Source organism: Pleurodeles waltl, chromosome 4_2 (assembly GCF_031143425.1).
Source record: "Pleurodeles waltl isolate 20211129_DDA chromosome 4_2, aPleWal1.hap1.20221129, whole genome shotgun sequence".
Taxonomy (NCBI): Eukaryota; Metazoa; Chordata; class Amphibia; order Caudata; family Salamandridae; genus Pleurodeles; species Pleurodeles waltl.
In genome coordinates, this window is record NC_090443.1 from 8482763 (window position 1) to 8505068 (window position 22306).

At 45.4% G+C, this 22306-nt stretch overlaps 1 protein-coding gene across 2 annotated transcripts in view; it reads left to right on the forward strand.

Annotated features, from left to right (window-relative positions):
• Positions 1-19198, forward strand: part of LOC138292041 (E3 ubiquitin-protein ligase TRIM39-like) — a 77223-nt gene extending 58025 nt beyond the window's left edge. Inside the window, exon 8 of one of the 2 annotated variants that reach the window (XM_069230372.1) lies at positions 2202-4285. In XM_069230372.1, the coding sequence (XP_069086473.1) occupies positions 2202-2746 (545 nt within the window). In that variant the 3' untranslated portion in view covers positions 2747-4285. Of the gene's footprint in view, positions 1-2201; positions 4286-17671 lie in introns of those variants that run through there. The other variant, XM_069230373.1, reaches the window with a different exon arrangement.
• Positions 19199-22306: the final 3108 nt, after the last annotated feature.

Here is a 22306-nt window from a genome sequence, read left to right on the forward strand (position 1 = left end):
ACCAGTCACCAATGACCACCTGCTCACCCTGCCTGTATCCTGCTCTCGGTGACAAGAGCAAGTCGTGACCTAGATCCATCTACCCCTTTAATTGCACGAGCGACTAGGTAGTGGCTCCTAGGAGGTCTTGCAGCTGCCCTATGTGGCACAAAAGCAACCCCAGCGCAGACCACAAGCAGTCCCGTGGCAACCCATACAAGGGGCCTCCCAAGCTTGAGAGAGGGCTGGACATTGCCCCACCGATGAAGTCAAGGAAACAAGCAAGGCTGTGCCATGGAGACTCCAATAGGTCACAGCACAAAAAGACTGTCTTCTGTGAATTGACATGACACCAACTAGACACCCTCCTGGCAACGTGAGAGACAATTGCCCTGAGACTGTCTGAGAGCCCGCATGCACCTGATCCATGTCGGCAACCGCCCTGACTACAAAACATCCACCCTTGTGGTTGCACAAATGATTTGACTGTGGCTCCTGTCGGAGAGCCTGCAGCGGCCAGCAGATGGCCCACTCGCAGCCCAGCACAGTCCATGCCAATCCTGTGGCAAACCCATCGAAAAGGCCTCGAGGACGTTCCAGAGCGAAGAATCCACAAACGAGAGGTTTTCTGGAAGCAGCTCTGCTATCAGAGTGTCAGGATGTACAAAGGCTTTAGAGGAGGACTTCACGCCATCACAGATGTCATCCGTCTTCGAGGGATTGGCCTTCATGAAGCCAGGATGTCTTAGCAAGCAGATTCACAGTGGACTCCACCAACGCTCTTGATGCACCCAATCCGAATGACGCACCCAGTTCGAACAAATTGAACTGTAAATACCACCAGCCTCGCCACGAGTGCCAACAGGACTGAACCACAGTGCGTCAGTGGACACTTAACCAACTATCTGACTGTCACAGTCCGGACTTTTTCCGCACAGTGTTCGTGCCTGGCTGTACCTGGTTAAATCATGGACTCATGTGGAAGTGTCCGTGTGCTCCCAGCTGCACCTAATCACTGCAATCCTGCGGCCTGCTTTCTCAAGGCCGAGAGACAGATGGTGGTGGTTTTGTTACTGTATTTTTATTTTGCAGGTTGGACTTTGTTTTGTTCCTCAAAGTTTTGGAGGAATGTAGTGTCCTGCTGGACACGTTCTAGTGTTTTGCCAGCCTCTCTGTTGAGGGCTGGCCTCCCACCTACACCCCACACCCACCCAACACAGGCATCACCGGTCAGGCGACCCTGCCAATAAAAAGGGCCAGGCGCACGTGCCCAGGGCCAGTTCCACCTACAATACCACTGTGTCTGCGTGACTTCTTTAGTAGCATGACGGCCTAGGGCCCAAACACTACAAGTGTGAGGATCCTTAATGTGAGCTAAGAACTGTGTGAGGTTGTTATCTCTTTTAGGGGTGTTCTCAAATAGAGAACGAGTAGAGAGTTGTGTCTCAGTGAGAGCCCCCCTTGCACTGAGAGTGAGGCAACTACTGTGAGAAACCATGAACTGTATAGTTCCTCACTATTTCTGTTTATTCAAGCTTTAACCAACCAATCTTATGTTGAAATACCCGATCTAAGTTGCCTTCCGTGTTGAAATTCCCCACAGCTCACCTTTATATCATTCACATTTTTATGCGTCTCTAGCCTCAGGAAAGTGCGCCAGTCAACATGTCAAAAAAAACAAAAATATATACAAATTTAAAGGAGCAATTATATGTATTATAATTTAAATCTACTCTAAACAAATGCCACCAGGTTGCAATGTCACATTTAAAACCAACCCGTTTCTGATGAACATTGCAGTCATTTTAGTACTGGTGTTTCTGTTCTATTCTTATAACAATAGCTTAGAATGTTCAATAGATTTTGCAATGCACAACTGAAGTTACCAAGAAGGCCAACAACTAACGTCGTGTACATTAATCATTATAATATTTCTTCCATTTCCTTTTCCAACCCCATCTTTTCCATCTGACCTCCTCCTCTTCTCTTTGCCTTGAAACCCTTTAAGCTACCGAGGAAATATGTGTTGTTTGTACGACACCAAAAGCAGGATTGAAGAAAATGTAGTTATAGTTTGGGTGATTTGTATGAGAGGTGGGGTCGGGTAGGCGTTGATGCGATTTTTTGCTGTCTTGTCACAAAAGTGTGATTGGGTAAGGTTTTACTGACATTGTGATTGTCTGATTTCTTCCTTCCTGAAGTATTACTTGTTTGTTTTGTAGGTGACATCACTCTTGATCCACACACTGCAAACCCCTGGCTCATTTTGTCCGACCAAGGGAAGTCTGTTGGTTATGGAGACAGAGCACAGGATCTTACCAGGAATCCAGAGAGATATGATTCATATGCCTTTGTCCTGGGGCAGGAGAGTCTGACCTCAGGGAAACATTACTGGGAGGTGGAAGTAGGAAAAAAGACAAGCTGGACTTTGGGGGTTTGTGATGAGTCTCAGAGCAGAAAGGGGAGCTTAATTCTAGAGCCCCAGAGAGGGTACTGGGTGATACGTCTCATAGATAATTGTTACCAGGCTAACACCACCCCGTGCACACCGCTGACACCTTGTGTGCGTCCCAGCAAAGTGGGTATTTACCTGAACTATGAAGCAGGCATGCTTTCATTTTACAACGTCAAGGATCGGTCTCTCCTCTACTCTTTCATTCAGGCCCCCTTCCCACGCACATTGAGAGCATGCTTCAGCCCTAGTATCAGTGATAGTGGTAGGAATGCTAACCCTTTGCGGATCCTGCCAGTGAGGATGGAGGAGTGACTTCAGAGCAGCATTCATTGCAGACTAGGCCTGGGTTCTGTGTTTTGAACTTAAGGATTGCAGTTTCTCTTTTCACTGCTATTTTTATGCAGACATAGGAGGAAAACAACCTATTTGCCAGGCTTTCGGTATGCACCCTATTTTGATACTCAGACGTCCAGGCAATTATCTGTGCAGCCCGAATGCACGTAAAAAGGGCAAAAATTGTAACACCCTTCCATCCTAGCTTTTCAATCCCTTTTCACACTGGGTATATCAGAATAAAGATAACAGAAATGTTGCCTTGCATAAATATTGTGGCCAAAATATAATATACAAAAATACCTTCCATTGGGTGTAGCTTTTCTATTATTAACTCCAACTGGGGAATATTTAAAACTTTGGGGGTCATTCTAAGTCTGGCGGGCGGCGGAGGCCGCCCGCCAGACTTCCCCCTCCAAAATACCGCTCCGCGGTCGAAAGACCGCTGAGGGTATTTTGGGATTTGCCCTGGGCTGGCGGGCGACCGCCAAAAGGCCGCCCGCCAGCCCAGGGCAAATCATCCTTCCCACGAGGATGCCGGCTCAGAATTGAGCCGGCGGAGTGGGAAGGTGCGATGGGTGCAGTGGCACCCGTCGCGTATTTCAGTGTCTGCAAAGCAGACACTGAAATACAAAGTGGGGCCCTCTTACGGGGGCCCCTGCAGTGCCCATGCCATTGGCATGGGCACTGCAGGGGCCCCGCGGCACCCCATACCGCCATCCTGTTCCTGGCGGGAGACCCGCCAGGAACAGGATGGCGGTATGGGGTGTCAGAATCCCCATGGCGGCGGAGCGCGCTCCGCCGCCATGGAGGATTCACATGGGCAGCGGAAAACCGGCGGGAGACCGCCGGTTTTCCGCATCTTCGGCCGCGGTCAGAATGCCCTGCGGGGCACTGTCGGCGGTGCTCCCGCCGACCCTGGCCCGTCAGAATGACCCCCTTTATTCACAGAAATATTGATATTTAGGCTACGGTGTTCTGGTACTACACCAAGCAAGACTGATCTCTGCTGAGTAGTAGACTTGCTTTGTGTTAGTTGTAAATGATGGTAGGTCAATGGTTATTTGTTAATCACAATTAATCTCCCTGGCTGCGTTTGTGAGATATGCATTCAAAGACTAGATTTATCAATATTTTTGGGCAGGGAAAATAAATATCTTCTCAATCCCAGTAGGAGTCATATCTGTTGTTGGACAGGGAGACCTGTCTTGTAAGGTATGAGTTGTCACGCCCCCTCCTTTATAACTGGGGTGAAATGGCGCTATTATGTAACACATCAGAATTTCTGAGTTATCACGACATTCTGTAAGACAGGTTACATGCTGCATTTAGAGTTTAGAGTCACATTCTTAAAGTAATGTTTTCTTGTTTTATCTGCTTGTTTAGCGGGCCTCTCAGTTTTTCATTTAATATTTTAATCGATTAATAAAGAATAAATGTGACATGTAAGTAATGAGTAAAGGTAAATGATATGAAATAAGCCATTGATTGAACTCCATGCATATGAATTTTATAGAAATAAAATCTAATTTTCACTAAAGAAAAGAGAAATGTATACTGTTAATTTCATGCTTGGAATATGTTCACATTTAGGGTTTGTGTCTTGTGTTTGTCCTGACTCACTGCTGAGTGAGATGTTCTTGGGAACTGCTATTCCGGTGTATTTTTCTGGTTCTTTCAACCAAGCTCTGGGTGGATGCCCTTTGCCTATAGTGGGGGCATTCTCGATCACTGTGACTGCCCCTGACCGTCAGCTACACAGATAGTAAAGAGCCTTTGCTATTTAACTGGCCTGTTGCCAAATAGTAGAAATTATGTAGTATTTGGATGGAAGCAAGTCATATAGCAAATAAACTTCAATATTCACTTAGCTAATGACTAAACAGCAAATATTATGCACTATTTGTCCAGCAGCCATGTACATATTCACTGGGATAAAGGCTAAATAGCAGACAGTATGCACAATTTGGTCCATTTTCCGTGCTAGTAGTGAGAAACCTCACGTTTTACCAGACTGCTGTCTAAACCCCTGAAATAATGTATTATCATGCCTAGCGGAGATTTCAACAGCCACTTATCACCAGGTAGACATGCAAACAAAGAGTGAACATAAATGGGAGCTATTTCCTTACTCAAGTTAGCACTAAAACTAACTGGCTTTAATGCTATTTGCACCTGAACAACACTAAGATGTAGGTCTAAAGCATACAGTAGCCATCAAAATGAATTTTCTTGAATGTTTCCACATGAATTTTGATAAAGATGGTTAGATTCTTCCAAGACTAGGTCAAGCTGTTTAGTCTTACACTGTTATGTAATTACTCTTATTCCCATAGACTTGGGAATGTACCAAAGCGATACATATGATTAACAAAAGACTCCCTGTTAACAGAAAACCCCTTATTTTGCATTGAGTTTTCATGCAACCAATAAGTGCATTCTGGAATTGGTATTTCTGATTCAGCAGTAAAAGCAAAGGCCATAACTCGGAAAGCTGTATCCCAGTGACTATGTGCCATCTGCCATCTCGTATTTAGGATGAATTAAAAAAAATAGAAACAATAGCATAGAGCTTCTTATGCAAGTCACCAACACAGTTTAATTGAGCGTCTATATTCCAATCTCATAACAGAAGATATTAAACTTTACATGTTTAAAACAATAGCATCTGCAGGCTTACTAATGGGGAAATGGCAGAGGACAGTGCTTCAAGACTTCTTGCTGTGCTGCCCTACACCAATGTGAAGGGGCAAGAATGCACAGTATTTATGCAATATGGTGCATTCCTGCCCTTTCCCCATGTGCTGGCACACAACTGGCTGCCTAGCGCCAACGCAGGCAATCGTGCAACATTGTGCAAGAGTGTCTGCGTTGCATGTAAGCTTGTTTTCGTACAGGAAGGGGCACTTCCCTTTCACAAAAACAATCCATAGAAATGCAGCACACATGGAAGGAGAAAAAATCGAGGAGAAATTAAAATATTTCCCCTCGTTACACCTGCTCTGGGGAGGCGTAAGGTTTTGGCGCTGCCCCAGGTTTACGTTATCAAGTAAATGTGAGGCAGAGTCAAAATCCAGAGGTTTTGCAAGGAAAAATCCACTGCAATGCCCATGGAATGCCTCCCTGGAGCAGGTAAGGCAATACAGCGACTGACGCTGCTTTGCCTTACTCCATATTAATGGCGCCATTCAAAGCCATGCAAAGTGGTTTCCATGGCCTCATAGATATGGTTGAGAGGCTTGCTCCACCAGAGCGTCAAAAAAAGTGATGCTCCAGCAGCGCAAGCCTCTCATAAATATGCCCCAGTGTACCTAAGCAATTCAATCAGTGCCTGATTAACAAACTGCATTTCGTAGTGTGTTTTGTTGTACTATGAAACTTTCTACAAATTGCATTTCACAAACTATGTAGACAGTTTTACACTTCTGCATTACCTATACTTATGAGTGAGGAGTTCTTTGGTAAACATTTTAGTAGTAAATGTTGGGGTCTTTGGACAAAATATCGATTTAATAATACCTGGAGGCAGAAATATTAGAAAATAAATATTGTGTTACACAAATATTGTGATGCACAAATATCTTTGACAAGAATATCGTTTTTTGAGGTAAGTAATATTGTTTTAACTAATATTTATGTTTTAATATTGTTTTCAATAATATAGTGGTTAGAATATTGTTTTTTTGAATTTTTTAATGCGTTTTAGTTGGAATATTCATTTTATATGTTAGTATCGTTTAAATAAAGATAGTTGTTAAATATAGCTTATAATCATTAGTTAATTAATTATTAAATATTATTTGTAAATTAATTATTTAATTGCATTCTAAATATTTAAATCGAGGAATACTACTTCATTTTAGTTATATTTTAGTTGTGGGCTGCTAAGTTTGTAGAGGTCTAGGCTTGGAAGGTAATTAAGTAATAATTAACAATTAATTGCTATTTAATTATTTAATTGGTTTTAAATATCTAGTTATAGGGTTGGAAGTTAATTATTTGATAATTAAGTATTACATAGTATTTGTACATTATTTATTTAATTGAATTTTAAATATCCAAATTATGGAATACTTATTTATTATACTTATTTTGTAGTTGCGGGCTGCTAGGTTTGCCGGGGTCGAGGATGGGAAGTTAAGTAATAATTAACAGTTAATTATTCAATTAATGTCAAATATGTAAACTATGGAATACTTGTTTTTTTGTTATATTTTAGGTGCAGGCTGATAGGTGTGTAGAGGGTTAGGTGGGAAGTTATTTAAGTCTTTTTTTATTATTTATTATGAATATATATATATATATATATATATATATATATATATATGTTAATTAATCATTTTTATATTATTAAGAGTTTATTTGTTTCTACTTTCATGGTGTTTCTTATATATGTGCTGTGTTTGAAGTGAAGTATTTCCCCTGCTCTTGTTTAGACTGCAGTAGGATTAGTAAAATGAACCTCTTTGCAATCCAACACTTTCCTTACTATTGTGCTGTTTGAAGTGGGAATAGTAAATTTCACCCTCCAAAACCCACCACTTTCCCTATTGCTTCACAAACTGGAGTGGGAATAGTAAACGTTACTCCTCAAAGTCCAACACTTTTCCTACTGTTGCACTGTTTGGAGTAGGAATAGTAAATAGTCAATTTTACCCCTCGTAAATCAAATGCTTTCCCTCCTGTGGCAAAGACTGGGGTGGGAATAGTACATTTTACTCATCCAAAGGCCAACACTTTCCATACTGCTGCACTGACTGGAATGGGAATAGTATATTTTACCCCTCCGAAATCTAACACTTTCTCTATTATCACACTGACTGGAGTGGGAATAGTCAATTTCACCCCACCAAAATCCAATGCTTTCCCTAGTGTTGCACAGACTGGAGTAGGAATAGTAAAATTTACCCTTCCAAAGTCCAACACTTTCTGTACTGTTGCACTGCTTGGAACAGGAGTAGTAAGTTCTACACCTCTGATATCCAACGCTTTCTCTACTTTTGCCCCATTGGAGTGAGAATAGAAAATGTTACCCCTTCAAAATGAAATGCTTTCCCTACTGTTGCCCTGTTTGGAGAGAGAAAAGTAAATGTAACCCCTCTGCAGTTCAACACGTTCCCTACTGTTGTGTTTTTTTGCAGTGGTACTAGTAAATTTTGCAGTGGTACTAGTAAACTCCACAGTCTAACGTTTTCTCTACTGTTACATAGATTGGCGCAGGAATAGTAAAATTCACCACTCCTAAGTCCAACAATTCCAATATATTTAAGGAGTGGGTATAGTACATTTTACCCTTCCAAAATCTATCCCTTTCCCAACTGTTCTACAGAATGGAATGAGAATATTAAATTTTACTCCTCTGAAGTCCAACACTTTCCCTACTGCAGCATAAACTAGAGTGGGACTAGTATATTTAATACTCTTAATTTCCAAGTGTTTTAATAATGTTGGTTAAAATAGAGTTTATTGCATTAAATGTTTATATATATATATTTACTAAAAAACAAAGATTACTGGTACGTTATAGTTAGGTTCAGATTTTACTCACACAAAACCATGCAAATTCAGCAATTATAGCTATACTTATCTCAAGAAACTATAACTTGTGAATTTTAAGTTTAAAAAAAATATAATTTCCTAACTATAACTTCCCTGTAATGTTTGTTTTTTTCAGTGAATTTCTAGGGTGTATTTTAACATAAAGTACTATTTAATTACCAAACGTTAATTAAACCACCGGCCTGCCCTCTGCATGCAGCCAACCCCACTCTGTGGGTCTGTGAGTGGCTGTATGAGTGTGTAAGTGGGTGTGTGTGGGTGTGTAAGTGGGTGTGTGAGTGTATGAGTGGGTGTGTGAGTGCGTGTGTGAATAGCTGTGTGTCTGTGAGTGGGTGTGTGAGTGGCTGTATGGGTGTGCAAGTGGGTGTTTGAGTGGTTGTGTGGGTGTATGAGTGGATGTATGAGTGGTTGTGTGGATGTGTGAGTGTGCATGGATTTATGAGTGGCTGTCTGAGTGTGAGTGGGTGTTCGAATGGTGTGGGTCTGTGAGTGGATGTGTAAGTGGTTGTATGGGTGTGTGAGTGGATGTGTGAGTGGCTGGCTGTGTGGATCTGTGACTGGGTGTGGCAGTGGTTTTTGTGGGTCTGTGAGTGGGTGTTGAGTAGGTGTATCAGTGACTGTCGGTCCATGAGTTGGGGTGCAAGTGGTTTTGTGGGTCTATAATTGGGTGTGTGAATGAGACTGGGTGTGACTGGCTGTATGGGTGTGTGAGTGGTTGTGTGGGCGTGTACGTGAGTGTGTAAGTGACTGTCGGTCTGACTGGGTGGGGTAGTGGTTTTGCGGGTCTGTGAGTGGGTGTGTGACTGTATGAGTGACTGGTTCTGTGAGTGGGTGTGTAAGTGGTTTTGTGGGTATGTGAATGGGTGTGTGAGTGGCTGTATGAGTGTGTGCATGGGTGTTTGAGTGGTTTTGTGGGTGTGTGAGTGGCTGTGTGGGTCTGTGTCTGGGTGTGGTAGTTGTTTTGTGGGTCTCTGCGTGGGTGTATGAGCAAATGTGTGGGTCTGAGTGAGTGTGCCATTGGTTTTATGGGTCTGTGAGTGGCTGTGTGTCTGTATATGTGTGTGAGTGGTTGCGGGTGTGTATTAGGTGTGTGAGTGGCTGTGTGAGTCTGTGACTGGGTGTGGTAGTGGTTTTGTGGGTATGTGAGTGGATGTTTGTGTGAATGAGACTGTGTGTGAGTGGGTGTATTTTTTAATTGGGGTCTGGATCCACTGATCCATCTCAGATTCACATGTGAGGCCACACTAAGTGCCACGGAGAATATGTGGATCCTCACACGCCCGAAAAAAACATCTATGGGCAGTTTCTTAAAGAGGATGAGGGCCACTAAGCCCTCATCCCTGAGTCTTTTTGGGACCTGGGGACCCTATTCCTCAGGGCGACTCCTTTAGCTAAAGGGGAAGGGGCATGTGAGGTCCCCTGGCCAGGCCGATTTCAGCCCTATGACCTCACTCCCCCTAGGGCCAGCATGACTATCAGAGGAGGGGCATGTGGCCATGGGACTCCATCCTCTGGGAACCTGCGTGATCACCAGGGGGAGTGGAGTAAGCAGCTCCTTTCCCAAGGCTGTCTTCAGCCCCTGGGACCCATCCCCTGGGGCCTGGCTATGCTATCGGGGTGGGGGCAAGTGCTCCCCCATCCCCAGCCTGATTTTGGCCCTGGAGACCACATTCCCTAGGGCCCGGCATGCTTCTTTGGGGGAGGCGGATACACATCCCACCTCCATAGGCTGATTTTTGCCTCCAAGACCTCATCCCCCAGGGCCCTCCTCCTTTAAAGGTGGGTGTCCTGGTGCTCACCCAGGGCTCCCACCATACATTCGTTGGGGGCCATGGGGGAAGCACCATGGTTCGCAGACCCAGCTGGCTCCCTCATTCAGCAGGAGTCAGCATTCATCCTGCCCACAGGGTGCAGTTACTAATGCTTCTCACTCTGTGTGGGAGGAATATTTAGCTCTGTTTGCCTACCCTCATCACTGCAGGCAGGGAAACAGATCTAAAGTCCGCTCCCAGTGAGTGAGAGCATCTTTGAAGCTCTTGTCTGCTAGAAGCAGACTGAGGGCCTCATTAAGAGGCTGGCGATCTTCAGTCCGCCATCCTCACGTTCACAGTCAGGACCACTGCTGCAGTGGTGGTCTGACCACCACAAAAAGACCCTGACAGTCATGCCGCCAGGGTTCTGCGAGCACTGCCAGGATCCATGATCCTGACCGCGGGGCGGTGGCGGAGATTGTAATCCGACAGGGCAGCTCTGCATGCAGCACTGTCTTGTGGATTACGACCTCGTTCTCTGCCAGCCTTTTCATACTATGAAAAGGCTGGCGGAGAACAGGTGCAGGGGGCCACAGGGAGGCCCCGGCACTGCCCATGCACTTGACATGGGCTTGGCAGGGGTGCCCCTGCCCAGCACCGTTGCAATGTGCATTGAGTTGATGCTGGTGCACCCTGCAGGCTACAGCAATGCCACCAGCCAGATTATGAGCCGGAGACAATGCTGCAGACTGTTTCCCACTAGGCCGGCGGGCGGAAACTGAGGTTTCTGCCCATCGACCTAGTGGGAAACTCCTAATAGGTCCGGCTGGCTGGTCGCCACAAAGGTGACGGCTACCCTGTCGGGAGTTTGGCAGTCGGGCTTTCCCATCAGTCAAACTCATAATGAGGCCCTTAGAATCTGTTGCCGCTTGGCAGGAGATTTGAAAATGCTCCCGCCAAGCAAGAGCAAACACAGGGTTCACAGCCCACACCTGTACATGCAGGAAAACCTCTATGTCCTGGGGGTTGGCTCCACCGGACATAGCTACAGAGCTGACCCCGGGGGATAAGGTCCCCAGTGTCATCAATGGCCTTGAGGCCTTTTGAGATTTGGGGAGGGAGATCACACAGTCCCCCTCCCGATTTTAGTTAAATTGAGGCCCTTGGAGTTGGCTACCTGGGGCCTTTTGAGGCTCGGTGGGGGGCCCCTTCCCCATATATTTGCCTTTGAAGTGGGCTCCCTGGGGCTTAAGATGGCTTGGAGCTAATGGCCATGCAGCCACCCTGCTTGTGCATATGTTCTTCCCCAGCGGTGGGCTCCCCAGGGCCTCTAATAGCTTGCCGATGGGGACCCCTCCCCATTCATACTATATTCAGCCCGGGGTGGGCTCCTCGGGGCCTCTAACGCATGGGGGAGGTGGGGTGGGAGTCCTCCTCCCCATTCATACTATATACTATGTTCAGCCCCGTGGGTGAGCTTTTCGGGGCTTGTAATGGCTCGAGGAGGAGGCCCGCATGTTCCCTCCTCCCATATAATCATATTTTTACCGCAGGGGTGGACTCTGCAGGGCCTCTGGAGGATCGGGGAGGGGGGCACACAGCCCCCTCCTCTTCATGAAAATGACCCGGTGTGGGTTTCCTGGGGCTTATAGGTATTGAATGCGCCCCAGCTGCTTTTTTGTTTTCTTGTTTTTGTTCAATCCCGAAAGAGTCTTGCTGGATTGTGGCATTTTTTTCTGAATTTGCTTTATTTTTGTCCTGAGGGGTGTTCTTTTGGGTCCCCCCCATGGGACATATGGAGTCAGGGTATCCTTACCCTACCCCCATATACCTTTATTTTTTATAATTTCAGGACAGGAGATTATGGCCCTCATTTGGACCTCAGCGGTCTTTTTCCAAGACCGACGAGGTTCCGCCGGGCCGAAGACCGCCAGTGCAGGCGGTCTCCCGGCCAGCATATTATGACTGCTGGCAGCCCGCCACTCTTTTGCGGACATAGAGTCGCCAGCAGCCATACTGGCGGTCGGCGGTGAAGTGGAGGCTGCTCCACCACCACGTCATCAGAACACCGCCCACTGAATCACAATCCAGAATTCGGTGTGGCGGTGTTCTGGTGACGGGGAGCTGGTGGCGGAGCAGCCCCCATGGATCCTGTTCCCTCCCGGAGGATCACCGGACAAGGTAAGGTGATCTTCCATTAGGGGAGGGGTGTGGGGGGTGTTGTGTGTTGTGTTCGTGCATGGGGGTGTACGTGTGAGTGTGTAGAGGGGGTGTGTGAGTGCGTGTATGCATGCGGGGGTGTTGTGTGTATGGGAAATGTATGCGTATATGTCTGTGTGCATGTGTGCGTGTGTATGTCTGCGTGTATGTGTATTAGTTGTGTGAGCGTATGTGTTCAAAAGTTGGGAGTCCGGAATATAATAGTGGAAGCCTTAAAACTAGACAGGGATAGAATGAGGCTTACCTGTTTTAATGGCAGAATGTGCTACTAAGCGCTCGCTTTGTGCAGTCTAGTGTTTGCGTGAGCCCATTTTCAATTGCCTTGCCATCCAAATTTTTCATGTTTTCCAAATCCTGCAAGTGAATTGGTATCTGTGAACTTTCTCAATCCTGACAAAGGGAGATGAAAGCTGAGTGAAACTGTTATCAGTGTTGTAGTGTCCTGCTGGACACGTTCTAGTGTTTTGCCAGCCTCTCTGTTGAGGGCTGGCTTCCCACCTACACCCCACACCTACCCAACACAGGCGTCACCGGTCAGGTGACCCTGCCAATAAAAGGGGCTGGGCGCACGTGCCCAGGGCCAGTTCCACCTACAATACCACTGTGTCTGCGTGACTTCTTTAGTAGCATGAGGGCCTAGGGCCCCAAAACTACATTGGCGACGAGCTGGATCTACAACCCCACATGGTCGCAGACATGAGATGAACAGCAATCGGTGGAAAGAGGAGAGCCCCACCGGTGTCAATGAGGGGGTGAGTGCTGCCGATTGGAGCTTCTGCAGCACTTCCAGAACGGCTGCGGGCGCCAAAAACAATTAAAGCGCTGTGAGGCGCTCAGTGCTGTTTTCCCCCGTGCCCCGAGAAAAATGCCCTGAGACCACCCCCTCCACCCCCCCCGAGTCGGATAGAGGACGGCCTGCAGCATGAGACAAGGCTGCTGGGTCCGCGCAGCGCATGGGAAGAAGAAGTGAAAGTGGCAAAATATGGCTGGGGTCATCGCCCTTTTCCTCTTAAATAATGGTGCTCCGAGGCACCAGAAGAAAAAGACGCGCCAGACAGCATGAAGTAAAGCTGCTGCGCCGGAGAGGAAATGGTGCTGTTTGCGCACCGAAAACAAAGAGAAATGCCCGGACCCCTCCGCACAAGCGCTTGGTGCTGACCTGCACCGGAACAAAGAAAAGCCCAGGGCCGCTCCCCCATTTTTCTTTTCCAAAATAAAATGCTGAAATGCAGCCCACAGCGTGAGGAAATGCTGCTGCGGCCGCGTACTGAGAAGGGTGCTGGACGGCACCAAACTTGAAGAAGAAATGCCCAGGGCCGCCCCCACCTCAAACAAAATGCCGCCAAAACGGCCTGCAACATCAGGGAAGGCTGCTGCGGCCAAAATGAAGCACGATGGTGCAAACACGCACCTATGTAGAGAAATGGTGGTGCACAGCCCCCAACAAACTTCAAAGTTCGTTGAAGGAAGAGGAGAGGTGCTGACACGCACCTGCAAAAAATCCAACTGCCCAGAACCCCCACCTGCGTCACTGATCTTCATGCCATCTGTTTGCTACCTGCCTCCTCAAATGAGGCTAAGCAGGAAGATGGACATTTTACAAGAAAAATAAAGAAGACAGAAAAGTGCAAGAAAGAAAAAGACACTTACCTGCAGCCCCCACCAGCCTGAGAAGCCCTCCGGCAGCATGCCCTCCTCACCTACATCTGTTGAAACATACGAGGCCCGGTAACAGGAAAGACTGTCTTCAGCCTAGAAAAGAAGTGCACTACTGGCATCCAGTGGCCAAAGTTAGTACTGCACCCTATTCCTGTTTTAAAGAAAACAAGCTTGGATGAAGGCAAGTTTACAGCAGCACCTTCAGAAAGTGACTGCTCCAGACCGAGAGTGCGTCCGTGGATGGAAACGGCGCAGAAGACGGAAACGGCGAGGAAGAAGGAAGCGACGCAGGCGATGCTGCAAAGGGAAGGAGAAGCCTGCAGCTGTCCCAGCCAAGCTGCAACAATGAGGAATGGACGTAAGTGCCACGGTGAGGTACAAAGAGAGCGCGCATGGCCTGCGCAGCTCCTGGCGGCCGTCCGCCGCCACCGCCGAAAGAACGCCACATGCCCCAGCAGTGATGGACATCACCGCAGGACAAGAAAGGGACATGGCAGGCGTTACCACAGGACGCCCAGAAAAGAGACTATGTCACATGCGCAGAGAGCTGCGCCAGAGAACGTTACGACTAAGACAACGCCCGCAAAATTGTAGAGAGCACCCGAGAGCATGACGTAACGCACGGGACAAGAGGCAGTACCAGCCAGCCTTTCTGCAACATCATACAGCAGGTCGAGAGAAGCGACCAACCCTGCAAAACACACCCAGCTTCAAGTAGGACCCAGTGCCGAGAAGGCACTGCCTTGAGGCGCAAGCACTGCGCCCTCCAGTGAAGAAGAGGAAAAGAAAGTGACCCGCTGTCACTGCCCTGCAACGTGCCAGAGGCTAATCAAGGAGTGTCCTCCCCCACACTGCCTCAAGACGGAGTCAGCAGCAACTCGCAGCAGGCAAGAGGAGAGTCGCACACCCTGAGTGGCACGACGCCACCACTGCAACACGGAGAAGAGCCCCTAGTCCTTCGACAGGACAAGACCTTCAAAAAGGTCCACACCACAAAAGAGAAGAGAGCGTGGTGCCACACCACGCTTTGAAGAAGGAAGAAGGGAGATTGTGTGACATCACCTGTCACACTGCAACACTTGACGACCACAGAAGAATACGAACGGAAGATCAACAGGGTGGAGAGATGGAGGACTCCTGCCACAAAGGAAGAGTGCACCCACAGACAAGACAGCGACCGGGGTGCGGTGACGTCACTGGAGACAGCTCAGCGGGAGTACCAAATGTAAGACACCATGCGCAAACCGCGTACTTGCCCCACGCGTCAAAGTGTGACCATCCAAGCCACCTGTCACCGGCTGCTTAAAGCAGATGGCATCACTGCCAGCATCTGCACATGAGGAAAAGAAAGACTGCACTATCTATGGCGAAGTCCCTCCAATCACCCTCACTCCAACAACATCACTTGTTGTCCAGGTCTCTGCATGGCAAGCACCATCATCGCCATGTGCATCACGGTATCCGTCAAAGGAGCAGTTAAACAACCAGACTGGAGTCCTACACCTCTGCTTTAATGCTCTGAAGAACCAGTCAACCAATGACCACCTGCTCACCCTGCCTGTATCCTGCTCTCGGTGACAAGAGCAGGTCGTGACCTAGACCCATCTACCCATGTAATTGCACGAGCAACTAGGCAGTGGCTCCTAGGAGGTCTTGCAGCTGCCCTATGTGACACACAAGTAGCCCCAGCGCAGACCACAAGCAGTCCTGTGGCAACCCGGACAAGGGGCCTCCCAAGCTTGAGAGAGGACTGGACATTGCCCCACCGATGAAGTCAAGGAAACAAGCAAGGCTGTGCCATGGAGACTCCAATAGGTCACAGCGCACCAAGACTGTCTTCAGTGAATTAACATGACACCAACTAGACACCCTCCTGGCAACGTGAGAGACAATTGCCCTGAGACCGCATGCACCTGATCCATGCCGGCAAGCGCCCTGACAATGAAACATCCACCCTTGTGGTTGCACGAATGATTTGACCGTGGCTTCTGTTGCACAGCCTGCAGCGCCCGGCAGATGGCCCACACGCAGCCCAGCACAGTCCATGCCAATCCCGTGGCAAACCCATCGAAAAGGCCTCGAGGAAGTTCCAGAGTGAAGAATCCACAAACAAGATGTGGTCTGGAAGCAGCTCTGCCATCAGAGTGTCAGGATGTACAAAGGCTTCAGAGAAGGACTTCGCGCCATCACAGATGTCATCCGTCTTCAAGGGATTGGCCTTCATGAAGTCAGGATGTCTCGGCAAGCAGATTCACAGTGGACTCCACCAACGCTCTTGATGCACCCAATCCAAATGACGCACCCAGTTCGAACAAATTGAACTGTAAACACCACTAGCCTCGCCACGAGTGCCCACAGGACTGAACCACAGTGCGTCAGTGGACACTTAACCAACCATCTGACTGTCACAGTCCGGACTTCTTCCGCACAGTGTTCGGGCCCGGCTGTACCTGGTTAAATCATGGACTCGTGTGGAAGTGTCCGTGTGCTCCCAACTGCACCTAACCACTGCAATCCTGCAGCCTGCTTTCTCGAGGCCGAGAGACTGATGGTGGTGCTTTTGTTACTGTATTTTTATTTTGCAGGTTGGACTTTGTTTTGTTCCTCAAAGTTTTGGAGCAATATAGTGTCCTTCTGGACACGTTCTAGTGTTTTGCCAGCCTCTCTGTTGAGGGCTGGCCTCCCACGTACACCCCCCACCCACCCAACACAGGCGTCACCAGTCAGGTGACTCTGCCAATAGAAAGGGACGGGCGCACCTGCCCAGGGCCAGTTCCACTTACAATACCACTGTGTCTGCGTGACTTCTTTAGTAGCATGAGGGCCTAGGGCCCCAACACTACAAGTGTGAGGATCCTTAATGTGAGCTAAGAACTGTATGAGGTCGTTATCTCTTTTAGGGGTGTTCTCAAATAGAGAATGAGTAGAGAGTTGTGTCTTAGTGAGAGCCCCCCTTGCACTGAGAGTGAGGCAACTACTGTGCGAAACCATGAACTGTATAATTCCTCACTATTTATGTTTATTCGAGCTCTAACCAACCAATGTTATGTTGAAATAACCTCTCTAATTTGCCTTCCGTGTTGAAATTCCCCACAGCTCACCTTTGTATCATTCCCATTTTTATGTGTCTCTAGCCTCAGGAAAGTGCACCAGTCAACATGTCAAAAAAAACAAAAATATATACAAATTTAAAGGAGCAATTATATGTATTATAATTTAAATTTACTCTAAACAAATGCCGCCAGGTTGCAATGTTACATTTAAAACCAACCCGTTTCTGATGAACATTGCAGTCATTTTAGTACTGGTGTTTCTGTTTTATTCTTATAACAATAGCTTAGAATGTTCAATAGATTTTTCGATGCACAACTGAAGTTACCAAGAAGGCCAACAACTAACGTCGTGTACATTGTTCATTATAATATGTCTTCCATTTCCTTTTCCAACCCCATCTTTCCCATCTGACCTCCTCCTCTTCTCTCTGCCTTGAAACCCTTCAAGCTACCGAGGAAATATGTGTTGTTTGTACGACACCAGAAGCAGGATTGAAGAAAATGTAGTTATAGTTTGGCTGATTTGTATGAGAGGTGGGGTCGGGTTGGCGTTAATGCGATTTTTTGCTGTCTTGTCACAAAAGTGTGATTGGGTAAGGTTTTACTGACATTGTGATTGTCTGATTTCTTCCTTCCTGAAGTATTACTTGTTTGTTTTGCAGGTGACATCACTCTTGATCCACACACTGCAAACCCCTGGCTCATTTTGTCCGACCACGGGAAGTCTGTTGGTTATGGAGACAGAGCACAGGATCTTCCCAGGAATCCAGAGAGATATGATTCATATGCCTTTGTCCTGGGGCAGGAGAGTCTGACCTCAGGGAAACATTACTGGGAGGTGGAAGTAGGAAAAAAGACAAGCTGGACTTTGGGGGTTTGTGATGAGTCTCAGAGCAGAAAGGGGAGCTTAATTCTAGAGCCCCAGAGAGGGTACTGGGTGATACGTCTCATAGATAATTGTTACCAGGCTAACACCACCCCGTGCACACCGCTGACACCTTGTGTGCGTCCCAGCAAAGTGGGTATTTACCTGAACTATGAAGCAGGCATGCTTTCATTTTACAACATCAAGGATCGGTCTCTCCTCTACTCTTTCATTCAGGCCCCCTTCCCACGCACATTGAGAGCATGCTTCAGCCCTAGTATCAGTGATAGCGGTAGGAATGCTGTACCTTTGCGGATCCTGCCAGTGAGGATAGAGGAGTGACTTCAGAGCAGCATTCATTGCAGACTAGGCCTGAGTTCTGTGTTTTGTACTTAGGGATTGCAGTTTCTCTTTTCACTGTTATTTTTATGCAAACATAGAAGGAAAACAACCTATTTGCCAGGCTTTCGGTATGCACCCTATTTTGATACTCAGACTTCCAGGCAATCATCTGTGCAGCCCGAATGCACGTAAAAAGGGCGAAAATGGTAACACCCTTCCATCCTAGCTTTTCAATCCCTTTTCACACTGGGTATATCAGAATAAAGATAACAGAAATGTTGCCTTGCATAAGTATTGTTGCCAAAATATAATATACACAAATACCTTCCATTGGGTGTAGATTTTCTATTATTAACTCCAACTGGGGAATATTGTAAACTTTATTTACAGAAATATTGATATTTAGGCCACGGTGTTCTGGTACTACACCTAGCAAGACTCATCTCTGCTGAGTAGTAGACTTGCTTTGTGTTATTTGTAAATGATGGTAAATCAATGGTTATTTGTTAATCAAAATTAATCTCCCTGGCTGCGTTTGTGTGATATCCATTCAAAGACTAGATTTATCAATATTTTTGGGCAGGAAAAATAAATATCTTCTCAATCCCAGTAGGAGTCAAATCTGTTGTTGGCCAGGGAGACCTGTCTTGTAAGGTATGAGTTGTCACGCCCCCTCCTTTATAACTGGGGTGAAATGGCGCTATTATGTAACACATCAGAATTTCTGAGGTATCACAACATTCTGTAAGGCAGGGGTTACATGCTGCATTTAGAGTTTAGAGTCACATTCTTAAAGTAATGTTTTCTTGTTTTATCTGCTTGTTTAGTGGGCCTCACAATTATTTTTTCATTTAATATTTTAATTGATTAATAAAGAAAAAAGGTGACATGACGGTAATGAGTAAAGGTAAATGATATGAAATAAGCCATTGATTGAACTCCATGCATATGAATTTTATAGAAATAAAATCTCATTTTCACTAAAGAAAAGAGAAATGTATACTGTTAATTTCATGCTTGGAACATGTTCACATTTAGGGTTTGTGTCTTGTGTTGGTCCTGACTCACTGCTGAGTGAGATGTTCTTGGGAACTGCTATTCCGGTGTATTTTTTGGTTCTTTGAACCAAGCTCTGGGTGGATGCCCTTTGCCTATAGTGGGGGCATCCTCGATCACTGTGACTGCCCCTGACCGTCAGCTACACAGATAGTAAAGAGCCTTTGCTATTTAACTGGCCTGTTGCCAAATAGTAGAACTTATGTAGTATTTGGATGGAAGCAAGTCATATAGCAAATACACTTCAATATTCACTTAGCTAATGACTAAGCAGCTAATATTATGCACAATTTGCCCAGCATCCATGTACATGTTCACTGGGATAAAGGCTAAATAGCAGACAGTATGCACAATTTGGTCTGTTTTCCTTGCTAGTAGTAAGAAACCTCACGTTTTACCAGACTGCTATCTAAACCGCTGAAATAATGTATTATCATGCCTAGCGGAGATTTCAACAGCCACTTATCACCAGGTAGAAATGCAAACAAAGAGTGAACATAATTGGGAGCTATTTCCTTACGCAAGTTAGCACTAAAACTAACTGGCTTTAATGCAATTTGCACCTGAACACCACTAACATGTAGGTCTAAAGCACACAGTAGCCATCAAAATGAATTTTCTTGAATGTTTCCACATGAATTTTGATAAACATGGTTAGATTCTTGCAAGACTAGGTCAAGCTGTTTAGTCTTACACTGTTATGTAATTACTCTTATTCCCATAGTCATGGGAATGTACCAAGGCCACACATAGGACTACCAAAAGACTCCCTGTTAACAGAAAGCCCCTTACATTGCACTGAGTTTTCATGCAACCAATAAGTGCATTCTGGAATTGGTATTTCTGATTCAGCAGTAAAAGCAAAGGCCATAACTCGGAAAGCTGTATCCCAGTGACTATGTGCCATCTGCCATCTCGTATTTAGGGTGAACTTTTAAAAATGGAAACAATTGCATAGAGCTTCTTATGTAAGTCACCAACACAGTTTAATTGAGCGTCTATATTCCAATCTCATAACAGAAGATATTAAACTTTACATGTTTAAAACAATAGAATCTACAGGCTTACTAATGGGGAAATGGCAGAGGACAGTGCTTCAAGACTTCTTGCTGTGCTGCCGTATACCAATGTGAAGGGGCAAGAATGCACAGTATTTATGCAATATGGTGCATTCCTGCCCTTTCCCCCTGTGCTGGCACACAACTGGCTGCCTAGCGCCAACGCAGGCAATCGTGCACCATGGTGCAAGGGTGTCTGCGTTGCATGTAAGCTTGTTTTCGTACAGGAAGGGGCACTTCCCTTTCACAAAAGAGATGCAGCACACATGGAAAGAGAAAAAATTGAGGAGAAATTAAAATATTTCTCCTTGTTACACCTGCTCTGGGGAGGCGTAAGGTTTTGGCGCTGCCCCAGGTTTACGTTATCAAGTAAATCTGAGGCAAAGTCAAAATCCATGGGTGTTGCAAGGAAAAATCCACTGAAATGCCCATGGAATGCCTCCCTGGAGCAGGGTAAGGCAATACAGCGACTGACGCTGCTTTGCCTTACTCCATATCTATGGCGCCATTCAAAGCCATGCAAAGTGGTTTCCATGGCCTCATAGATATGGTTGAGAGGCTTGCTCCACCAGAGCGCCAAAAAAAGTAATGCTCCAGCAGCGCAAGCCTCTCATAAATATGCCCCCGTGTACCTAAGCAAATCAGTCAGTGCCTGATAAACAAACTGCATTTCGTAGTGTTTTGTTGTACTATGAAACGTAATACAAATTGCATTTCACAAACTATGTAGACAGATTTACACTTCTGCATTACCTATACTTATGAGTGAGGAGTTCTTCGGTAAACATTTTAGTAGTAAATGTTGGGGTCTTTGGACAAAATATCAATTTAATAATACCTGGAGGCAGAAATATCAGAAAATAAATATTGTGTTACACTAATATTGTGATGCACAAATATCTTTGACAAGAATATCGTTTTTTGAGGTAAGTAATATAGTTTTAAATAATATTTATGTTGTAATATTGTTTTCAATAATATAGTGGTTAGAATATTGTTTTAAAAAAAAAAATTAATGAGTTTTAGTTGGTATATTCATTTTATGTGTTGTTATTGTTCAAATAAAGATAGTTGTTAAATATAGCTTATAATCGTTAGTTAATTAATTATGAAATATTATTTGTAAATTAATTATGTAATTGCATTCTAAGTATTTAAGTCGAGGAATACTACTTCATTTTAGTTATATTTTAGTTGTGGGCTGCTAGGTTTGTAGAGGTCTAGGCTTGGAAGTTAATTAAGTAATAATTAACAATTAATTGCTATTTAATTATTTAATTGGTTTTAAATATCTAGTTATAGGGTTGGAAGTTAATTATTTGATAATTAAGTATTACATAGTATTTTTACATTATTTATTTAATTGAATTTTAAATATCCAAATTATGGAATACTTATTTATTATAACTATTTTGTAGTTGCGGGCTGCTAGGTTTGCCGGGGTCGAGGCTGGGAAGTTAAGTAATAATTAACTGTTAATTATTTAATTAATGTCAAATATGTAAACTATGGAATACTTGTTTTTTTTGTTATATTTTAGGTGCGGGCTGATAGGTGTGTAGTGGTTTAGGTGGGAAGTTATTTAAGTCTTTTTTTATTATTTATTACAAATATATATTTATGTTAATCATTTTTATATTAAGGTTTATTTTTTTCTACTTTCATGGTGTTTCTTATATATGTGATGTGTTTGAAGTGAAGTATTTCCCCTGCTCTTGTTTAGACTGCAGTAGGATTAGCAAAATGAACCTCTTTGCAATTCAACACTTTCCTTACTATTGTGCTGTTTGAAGTGGGAATAGTAAATTTGACCCTCCAAAACCCACCACTTTCCCTATTGCTTCACAAACTGGAGTGGGAATAGTAAACGTTACCCCTCAAAGTCCAACACCTTTCCTACTGTTACACTGTTTGAGGTAGGAATAGTAAATAGTAAATTTTACCCCTCGTAAATCCAATGCTTTCCCTGCTGTGGC